General features: G+C 41.5%; 1 protein-coding gene across 1 annotated transcript in view; it reads left to right on the plus strand.

The window, feature by feature from the left end:
• The window catches only part of LOC124719630, a 78,494-nt gene extending 68,416 nt beyond the window's left edge, over positions 1-10,078 (plus strand). Inside the window, exons 6-7 of the mRNA XM_047244846.1 lie at positions 2,924-3,117; positions 9,963-10,078. Of these exons, the coding sequence (XP_047100802.1) occupies positions 2,924-3,117; positions 9,963-10,003 (235 nt within the window). The 3' untranslated portion in view covers positions 10,004-10,078. The remainder of the gene's footprint in view (positions 1-2,923; positions 3,118-9,962) is intronic.
• Positions 10,079-11,473: the final 1,395 nt, after the last annotated feature.

Genomic DNA, 11,473 nt, shown 5'->3' on the forward strand with positions numbered 1-11,473 from the left:
CTTATCTTTGAATGGTGATCATTGTTCGACATGAAAGTTGGTGGTAATAATATATGCTCTGCATCCTCGGCAAAGATAGGATTTTGAATTTAGTGAGCAGCCCTTCCATTTAGTGCGTAGTCTATCTGCAAGTGTGTTCCACTTCAAATTTTGAATGAGATTTTTAACACTCTCGTGATGGTCAAAGGTACCAGTCACGAATCTTGCTGTTCTTCTCTGAACCTTCTCAATCTCTTGAATCAGAACCAACTGGTAAGAACCCCCATACATACAAACAATACTCAAAGACCAATAGGATGCCACAAATTACAAACAACTACACCATACATGTGAAGAATATCGATTTAATTAATTTGCATAAATTTTTTATGTCAATGTGGTATTAGCGGTACAGTAGTTAAGGGGAGGCAGTGTATGCGTGGGTGACATGGAGCAGAGCAGCAGGTTAATTGCAGCACACTAAGTTAATTTGAATACTTTTTATGTGAAACGCAGTTCAATAGTTTAAGGGGATGGGGATGACAATGAAAACCATTTAACAGAACAACAGGTTAAGTGCCGACAAAGGGCCAAACATTAGGTTAAACAACCAGAGTACAGTGCTGAACATTATGTTACACAACATGTTTTCCCCATGTCATTGATTATTACAAGACCTAGATGTTTCTAAACAGCAGAGAATGATGAGCCAGAGAAATCCAACCCCCACAAACTGAATTTTTTATAAATAAACAATATACCTTTTCCATATATTCCATAAATTTTCTTAATTGTTTAAACAATATTCCATACAGAGCAATCAAATACCCTCCAAATGATCGATCAACTGAGTCTTTTTCCTACCAATTCCTAGAAAGAGGTGTTGGTTGGGTGAATTAGGTTAGTGCAGGTGCTCTTTTTTCCTGCCATTTTCTTAGGTATGTTGCATTATCCTGTTGCAATTTGAACTTCCCACCATTTTTTTGTGGGAAGAGGAGGGGTGTTAGGTTAGCAGAGGTAGCCCAATTGACCTATCTTCCCGTCGAAATTCCAACTTCCCACCAGGTGGTGTGTGGCACATCCGTCATCAACTAGTATCACAGACGCCATCTTAGATGACATCATGCACTGTGTACGTTAGTACATGTTAGTGCACGTTAGTACCTGTTAGCCTGCTAACATGGGTTGGTAAGGGGATGTGGCAGTTGGTTGAGGTTCGTGGTGGAGACTTTAACTATTTCCTTGCAAGTCCAAGTGAGCGTGGCCCTCGAGAAAAAATGACAAAATTTGAGTTTCCCACCTGCAAGGGGGGAATGGCACTTTTTGAATTTCCGCCGCCGCCATCTTCGGTAACGGTACGTGCGCCATCATGGCCCCCATCGTGAATTTGCGATGGGAGCCCCATCAGTATGTCTATGACGTCACAGGTCTAATGGTACTTGTGTCATCATGTGAAATAGTAGTGACAGGGGCTATTCCAATAACTCAGACCTCAAAGTGTACCTGTAGCAGTGAGGGGGCGGGGGAGTTAGTGTGGGTAGGGAGGGGGACAATAGGTTAACTGCAGTGACATGGAAAACCACTTAACAGGACAATAGGTTAAGTACCTGTCAATCAAAGGAGAACAATAGGATTGCCTCTGAATGCATACTGCCCACGATGTAGGTAACCTGCACTAACAAAATGCGTCAGCATCCCCTTCCTGGGGGGGGAGGGGAGTGGGAGGGGCTGGAAGGGACAATAAGTTAAGTGCCGCAACATGGTAAAGCATTTAGCAGAATAATACGTTAAGTACCTGTCAAACAAAGGAGAACAATAGGTTTCCCCCTGAGTGCATACCTGCCTCTGATGTAGACAACCTGACTACCCCTCTGTCCCGCTACTGACATGGTGCATGGTGCTCTATAAAATTTCCAACTTTGTTTGGGAACATTACTGCATGAACGACTGCAAATGGTCTCCAAGTAGCCGAACGAGACCGTTTCCAGTCATTTATCAGTCCAGATGGACCAGAGGACCCTGTTCATTCCGTTATGGAGCCACCATCAGCTTGCACACTGCCTTGTTGGGAACTTGGGTTCACGGCTTTATGGTGTGTGGTCTACACTCAGACCCTACCATCACGTCCTACACAATGAAATCGGGAAACATCTGAAAAGGCCACAGTTTCCCTTACTCTAGGGCGCAACCAATACGGTCACTAGCGCAGGAGCAGTAGCAGCATCTTCTACTATCGTTCCCCATTGACAACAAATTGCATTGCACTTTCCTAACGGATACGTTCGTTTTACGTCCAACACTGATTTCTGTGGTTGTTTCACACAGAATTGCTTGCCTGTTAGCACTGACAACTCTACGCAAACAGTGCTGCTCTCAGTGGTTGAGACCATCGGCCACTGTGTTGTCCGTAATGAGAAGTAATGCCGGATATTTTGTATTTTTGGCACACTCTCTTGGAACTGTCAATCTCGGAATATTGAAGTCTCTAACGATTTCCAAAATGCCTATGCGTCCAGATCCAACTAGCATTCCGTGTTCAGAGTCTGGTGATACCTGTCATGCGATCGTAATCGCGTAGAAACCCTTCTCACGTGAACTGCCTGATTACAAATGACAGCTCCACCAAAGCACTCCCCTTTTAAACTTCGTGTACGTGATACTGTTGCCGTTTGTGCATGTGCATATCGCTACCCCCAGACTTTTGTCACCTCCATGTATAACACTGTAATTCATCACAATAAACGATTTTTATTTGAGCAAAATGTTCTAATGACAGACCGACACACAATTTTAATTTGCCGTGAAGTTTCATACCAGTGCACCCTCCAGTGCTGAAAGTAAATACTTTGCGGATACCTCTACATCACACGTGAGCTGCACATGATCTGGCACGCTGAATTAACTTGTTTTTAACTTTTAACGTCGCAACTTTTTTTTGTTACAGACGACCTCTGTTGAATCATGACCTACTGTCCTACCACGAGCGGTTCCTCTCCTTCAGGGACGACTTTACTGCGCTGTGCGTCGCTCGACATCGACGGGCGTCACAAATGTTTGGTCTCGCCGACGCACTGTATTCCTTCTATTATTACAACTGGTTCTTCGACCTACAGTTTGTAGGTGACATCGAGAGTTTAGGTAAGAATAATTTTCTCAGTCAGCCACTTCATTTTTGTGCACTGGTGACTCCCTACTGTATTCCAGGTCGAGGACTGAGCCTCGTAAACAGCTAATGATGTGTGGTTTCACATTTTCCGTAATTTCCCATGTGACCTGCGTTAACTACTAGTGTGCTTTTCATTGCTGGTTCCTCGACTGGTTGGCAACTCTCCCCCTAGTTCTATTGCAAGCTGATTACTCCAGTTCGACGTATCTATAGACTCCTGCCCAATAGGATGTAAAAACCTACATATAGCAAATATTACAGTGTTTGGAAGACATAAAAAGAATTACTTTAAATGTTACAGAAACGTCACTGGAGCGTCGGTTCCCCACTAGGCACCCGTGAATTTCGCGACGCTAGTGATATTCACAGACGTTGTTAACACTGCTGCGTGACTAGTATGGTTGTAGAGACGTTGCTGAATACGTCGCGCTATTACATTTACCCATTGCTGCCATCGCCATAGCAATGCCCAATTCCATCAAAACAACCAACTGACTCGTGTTCACTAATGCGCCAAAGGAACTGGCATAGGTATGTGTATTCAAATGCAGAGATATGTAAACAGGCAGAATACGGCGCTGCGGTCAGCAACGCCTGTATAAGACTACAAGTGTCTGGAGAAGTTGTTAGATCGGTTACTTGTGCTGCAATGACAGATTATCAAGATTTAAGTGAGTTTTAAAGTGGTGTTACAGTCGGAACAATGGACATAGCATTTCCAAGGTAGGGCTCAAGAGAGGATTTTCCGGTACGAGCATTTCAGTGTACCGTGAATATTAGGAATCTTGTAAAACATCAAATCTCCGACATAGCTGCGGCCCAAAAAGATCCTGCAAGAACGTACCAACATCGACTGAAGACATTCGTTCAACGTGACGGAAGTGCAACCCTTCCGCAATTTGCTACATATTTCAATGCTGGGCCATCACCAAGTGCCAGCGTGCGTACCATTCAATGAAACCTCATCGATACCGGCTTTCAGAGCTGAGGCCCCAATCATGTACCCTTGATGAATGCACGACACAAAGCTTTATGCCTTGTCTGGGCCTATCTATACCGACATTTGAGTCTTGATGACTGCAAATATGTCGCCTGGTCAGACGACCGGATGGAAGTGTACGAGTATGGTAAGAACCTCATGAATCGGTGGACACTGCATGGTCGCAGCGGTCTGTTGAAGCTGGTGTAGGCTCTGTAATTGTGTGGAGCGTGTGCAATTGGAGTGATATGGGACCTCTGATACGTCTAGATTCTTTAATCAAATGAAAAATCAGTTCTTCTGGAGTGTCTATCGTTGCCCCATACACCGAAGGCTTCATGTCCCTCAGTACGAGATCAGCAGCATCCTGAAAACAATATTCATCACACAGCCATCTGAACAAGGTCTCTGAACATAGATTATGTCAAAACTTCATGGACAGCTAGCGGGATAACGGTACGTCTGTGAGAGTTCTGTCACATGAGAGAAACTTTTCTTCTCATCTTCGCTGAACAGTGTAAAGCTTTGCATACACAGTTCTCTTGAGACCGAACAAAAGGCCGGTTTTAAATATGTTTGTTTTCTGTAGCTCAACAGCTACAGATATAAATTGTTTGCTAAGCACTGAACTGCTGTGGACGAGCTAAATCGTCGTGTTCCGCTGCACCCCAGTTACTGAGTGTGAAGTCTTGTACCGCAATGAAGCAAGGGAGCAGACGTTGTTATGGATGGTTGGTATCCTCTTTCTACACTACAAATGCACACGTGGACTAATATGGTTCTTTATTTACATGAACAGACTTTTACTTAATTTCAATAGAGTTCATGTGTTTTGGTACGAGTTCATCAGTAATAGTCGTCTTGCACGCAATATCGGTAATCTTGATATTACAAACTTTAGTGTCATTGCTAGTCCCATTATAGTTAACAATCTGGTCACAACGTACTGTCATAGGCTGTGATGTGCTCTGCAAACGTACTGACAGATGCCAAACAGGAGTTTGAGTTCGTGAGTGAGGCCTAGAGGGCGTTGGCGACATCTTGCTTGCGGGTGTGTCTCTGGCCTCTCTCGTGACAGGCGCGCTTCATTCAGCGTGCGGGCGTTCTCAATAAAAATGTGATGATGTGAATGGATGGCCCTCAACTGTGTACCCTACGACAGAGTTGCAATATGAAAAGTTTTGGCTGGTTTCGTTGTCTAGGGGCTGGGATACGTAGTTGTCGCATTACAGGCCAAATACAGCTGAGTCTACAGTATACAATATGGATGTACACATGAATCGAATGGTCGAAGCTTCCTATGACTCAACAACTGCGAATTTAGGACGTAAAAAAAAACGTTTATAAATGAAGCATTGCAATTAAATAAATCTGCAGATTATCTTAACGACTTTAAATGATGAGTACGACAGTAGAAGTACTTTTGACAGTGTGGTATATATTTCTGGAGAACACTTATTGGTGTCGATGGTCCAATAATTAAATAAAATACAAGTTGAATAACAGGAAAACAATAGATTCCTACTGCACGTAATTAGTTATGAACGACAACATAGCTCGCGAGATATTCACTTCTACAGGCACACTACGTCTTCACTGTAGAAGCCACGGAAATCTCACAAGTGCAAACGTCGGCATTCCGAAGTATTTCTATCTGTGGCGACCAGGCGCAAACCGCTGCCCACTCTCCAAGTCTCTGCCTCGACTGCCGCGTCAAGCACCTCCCCCGTGTCCTCTGCCGTACCCCTCTCCCACTTCCATCGAGTCTCCCCATTCACGAGCGCTGTGATTGGCTAGAGCGCTCCCGCCATGTCTTCGAGCCAAAGTACGCTCACAAACATCAAACACTCTCGAAATACTGGATTTACATCTAAATAACTTGAAATTAAATAAATATTCCTACGGCTGGACTATAAACAAGCTCTAACATCCATTATTAAATACATCAACAAATTATATAAACATATATCAAAGGAATAGCGAGCCAAAGTAACCCAGTAGCCTAGTGTCTCCGTGCTTTCTAAAACACGGTAAATAATTGACCATTTTCTTCACGAATAGCATATATCGGATTTAAACAAAGACACAGATGAATAAATATATTTATAAGCATGCTGTGGAGTACTTATGGCCTGACGCTATCTATAGTAATCGGCTATTTTCACCTCCAATAACTCCTGTACTATTGACGTTAGATGCCTGTAATTCATACCACTTTAGGTTTAATCTAATAGCTTTCCAAAGACACGTCGATCGACGAAATCGAATGAAGTGTTTAAATTTTGGAAATTCACTGCTGGGTGTTACTTGTACAATTTACCCGCAGATACTAAACTTTAAACTAATAAAGATATTGAAAATCTGATTACAGCATCAGAATCGTCGTGCAAATGACAGTAATTTACATGTTTCTTTTTGAGGTATCATGATTCTTCTGGCTAGTATTAACATCTATACAAACTGCGAAATGTCTGCCACGATGGTTTCACAGAGTCCGCCACCTTTGGCACTCTCGGCGTGCAAGCCTCTTTCACTGACGCAGCCTCACCGTGGAACTGCCAGCCTCGTGGCCGGGCTGCACCCCTCTTGCTTCGGCCAACGTCCGGCACCACGTGGTCGGCCTGCCGAGCGGTCCACGCGACCATGACAACTCCGAACTTGGAATACTTTCAGGGCGCCACAATCCGCCTTTTAGAGGCGTCTACTATTGAACTTTGCATATCATCTTTGCCAACTGCTGTGCTGGCGACAGCTTACACCAGCACACTGAGGGCACGTGTAAGTGCGCTCCCTGGGATTTCCTAAAGCACTGTTGACGTATTTATGTGTCCCACTCTGCCGACCTCTCCCTGCTGCATAGCAGCTACTTCATCTCGATTAACAGAAAAGTTTCGATTATTCATCATACAAACAACGTACGTCTTTGAGTGCTGTCATTTGCGTAAACCTTGTCTCACTATCTCGAACGGTTTATGAAATATTATGCTGGTTACGATCACATGACTATGATGCACAGGGACGGAAATGAACGCATTTCATGGAAGTCTCCAACAGATATAAAAATCAATAAGCGGAGGACGGAATGAGCTAACGTTCTGTTCTCAGTTTGAAATAAACTTTCCATATTTTATCTACATTTCCTATAATGCAATGAATGAAGTGAAATTAAACATACGCACGGTTAATGCAATGTGTAATTAGTTATGGAAACTCTACGATAATTCCTGCAATGGTTTACAAAATTTGACGTAGTGAAATATGACAAGAAGAAAATGAAATTCTCTACCTCATGGAGAAAAGATGTCAGACAGTAGTATGTGCAAAGACGAAACTTCTTCACGCAATACTTTTCCAAAGATCGGATGATAAGTATTTCATGACACCCACTATGTCGTCTTTCAGCACAGGTATAATAATTTGGCCAGCAGTATCCACATTACAAAGCAGCAATCAGCACGTCTGACGCAATGAAAGTCTTAATATTGTAAATGGTGCAGTTATTTTAACGTTTCATATATAATCTAAGTATACTATTTCTTATAATTTTCTATTTTTCATTAATGAATAATATTTTTATTTGTAATTGAATAGTTAATTATGGAATATAAATTGTTAATAATTTTCTTATAAATATTGATTCTGTCAATCCTAATAATACTGAGAAAACTTTGTATGAATCATGTGTGTTAACAGTAGTGGTGGTTGAACAATCATTTTAAAAAAGTTAGTGTTACTGCATTCTGCGCAAGGAAAGTACTGGATTGTACAGTATGATATGTTCATGATGAAAGAGGTGTTATGGTCGTTCTGACCGTTAGAAACTTAGTACCAGACAAGGGTTGCATGTATAACTAACTGATCACTGGCCTAAGGAGGAAGTGCAGTCAGATGTAGGCAAAGAAATGAATGAATTGAGGTATACCAATTCATACATGACTAGCTGCCAACGTTGCTGTGACATTCTGCTAATGCACCACCTGCATAGTACCTCTAGGACAGTGATAAGATTTGCATTGTAAACATGAGTAATCGTTGTTGTTGTTGTTGTGGTCTTCAGTCCTGAGACTGGTTTGATGCAGCTCTCCGTGCTACCCTATCCTGTGCAAGTTTCTTCATCTCCAAGTACCTACTGCAACCTACATCCTTCTGAATCTGCTTAGTGTAGTCATCTCTTGGTCTCCCTCTACGATTTTTGCCCTCCACGCTGCACTCCAATGCTAAATTTGTGATCCCCTGATGCCTCAGAACATGTCCTAACAACCGGTCCCCTCTTCTGGTCAAGTCGTGCCACAAACTCCTCTTCTCCCCAATTCTATTCAATACTTCCTCATTAGTTATGTGATCTACCCATCTAATCTTCAGCATTCTTCCGTAGCACCACATTTCGAAAGCTTCTATTCTCTTCCTGTCCAAACTATTTATCGTCCATGTTTCACTTCCATACACGGCTACACTCGATACAAATACTTTCAGAAACGACTTCATGACACTTACATCTATACTCGATGTTAACAAATTTCTCTTCTTCAGAAACGCTTTCCTTGCCATTGCCAATCTACATTTTGTATCTTCGCTACTTCGACCATCATCAGTTATTTTGCTCCCCAAATAGCAAAACTCCTTTGCTACTTTAACTGTCTCATTTCCTAATCTAATTCCCTGAGCATCACCTGACTTAATTTGACTACATTCCATTATTCTCGTTTTGCTTTTGTTGATGTTAATCTTATATCCTCCTTTCAAGACACTATCCATTCTGTTCAACTGCTCTTCCAAGTCCTTTGCTGTCTCTGACAGAATTACAATGTCATCGGCGAACCTCAAAGTTTTTATTTCTTCTCCATGGATTTTAATACCTACTCCGAATTTTTCTTTTGTTTCCTTTACTGCTTGCTCAATATACAGATTGAATAACATCGGGGAGAGGCTACAACCCTGTCTCACTCCTTTCCCAACCACTGCTTCCCTTTCATGCCCCTCAACTCTTATAACTGCCATCTGGCTTCTGTACAAATTGTAAATAGCCTTTCGCTCCCTGTATTTTACCCCTGCCACCTTTAGAATTTGAAAGAGAGTATTCCAGTCAACATTGTCAAAAGCTTTCTCTAAGTCTACAAATGCTAGAAATGTAGGTTTGCCTTTCCTTAATCTTTCTTCTAAGAGAAGTCGTAAGGTCAGCATTGCCTCACGTGTTCCAATATTTCTACAGAATCCAAACTGATCTTCCCTGAGGTCGGCTTCTACCAGCTTTTCCCTTCGTCTGTAAAAAATTCGCGTTAGTATTTTGCAGCTGTGACTTATTAAACTGATAGTTCGGTAATTTGCACATCTGTCAACACCTGCTTTCTTTGGTATTGGAATTATTATATTCTTCTTGAAGTCTGAGGGTACTTCGCCTGTCTCATACATCTTGCTCACCAGATGGTAGAGTTTTTGTCAGGACTGGCTCTCCCAAGGCCGTCAGTAGTTCTAATGGAATGTTGTCTACTCCCGGGGCCTTGTTCCGGCTCAGGTCTTTCAGTGCTGTGTCAAACTCTTCACACAGTATCGTATCTCCCATTTCATCTTCATCTACACTCTCTTCCATTTCCATAATATTGTCCTCAAGTACATCGCCCTTGTATAGACCCTCAATATACTCCTTCCACCTTTATGCTTTCCCTTCTTGGCAGTCATCAATATTAATATTGATATAATATACCTACAATATATGTATAAGCTAATATTACCACCTAACTAGTGTATATGAAACCATATGAAAAGTGCTATCCTGACAGGGTACACAAAATAAGACATAACTATTAGTTTCACTTTACTGGAAATGATATTTCTTGACAGGATCCAACTGCCTATCAAAAGATTCTGGCAGTGTCAATTAAATAAAATGTAAGGACTTACTGGAAACAGACTTGAGTGTCCACCAAAACGTTGTACCAAGGTGTATCAAATAAAACGTAACCATTGAACTGAATGACTCTGTTTATGAACTATGACAAGGGTAATCAAAATGAGTGCCTTTGGTCTCCACTGGCCAATACCAGCTGAATTCTTTTCAAACAACGCACAGCAATTAGGATCAGTATTTAAAGTAAAATCTTGATACTGATAGCTGTAGGAGTAGATTTCTAAGGAATTTCACACAAGATTTATTAAACCATAGATTAGTGGGTAACGTTAAACAAAAAAGCATAGATAATTATGTAATTCAGATTAGTCCTCATATGGAATGAATTAATTAACTGTTCATTAATACTCAGTGCTTGCACCTATTAGTTATGCTAAATTATTCAGAGCACCACACAGCATCATGGACTTTAGGATAGGCATGTGGTAACCTATGATATTGACGCACAGCAGAATAAGACTCACATGTGTGTACAATCTACAAACACAGCTACAGATGAGTTTCCCTTCCGAAAATCAGCGTTAGAATAACACTACAGTGTTCTTGGCATAGTAGGTGGACTGCATTAGCAGACAGGTGCCAAGCCATGAGAGGTCTCATTAACTGGATAATCAAGGACTTGAACTGAACTGAGTAGTGATTTATTATTTACTATTATTTAGTTATTATTTATCTCCACAGAGCATGTACTCCCACAATGTGTGTTCTGGTGTACCTACACTGTCCCAGGAACAGCTATCATGTATCTATCTTCTGATTTTGTATAGATACTTAGCATAAGGGTCGTAACAGTCAGGTAATGAATCAGTCCAGTTGACGGGTTAAGAAATCTCATTTTTAGTCCCTCCCATTCGTTTAGCCACAGTTGTAATGTGTGATCTTTTATTTATTATTTTTTCGGATTGGCCTCAGTTCCAGGCACCCTTCATACTTTCATTTATTTGCTTTTCTGTAGCCAGTAAAAGACCAGTTTTTTATTTTCCAACTAGTGAGCATATTCCTAGAATTACTGACAAAGCATCATTCGGGGTAGTTAAACAGACGCCCATTAATTTTGGCAGCACTCCTCATTGAACTCTCCTTAACTAGCTCCAGTCTATGAGCCCAAAGTCTCACACGATGTCCTGTAATTGATGCTAATATAGATGGGTGGTATACTCTGATTGTTTTAAAGAGAAGCCAAATTGCCTGTTAGCTATGGTAATAACTTTATTCATCACATTTTCTGCCTGTTTGCTCTATTTTTAGTACAGAGTTACAATGTTTGTCCAGAAGTACACCCAGCTATAAGTATAGATTTATTCAGAATATGGAGTGTGATTCATTTATCGATATCATGGGGGCCTCCAATGGACATTTGAATCGATATGGCCAAACTGAGAAAACAATGCTAATTCCATACACCACAACTGATTAAAAATTGGCCAAGTTTACAGAGTAGATC

Source organism: Schistocerca piceifrons, chromosome 11 (assembly GCF_021461385.2).
Source record: "Schistocerca piceifrons isolate TAMUIC-IGC-003096 chromosome 11, iqSchPice1.1, whole genome shotgun sequence".
Classification (NCBI taxonomy): Eukaryota; Metazoa; Arthropoda; class Insecta; order Orthoptera; family Acrididae; genus Schistocerca; species Schistocerca piceifrons.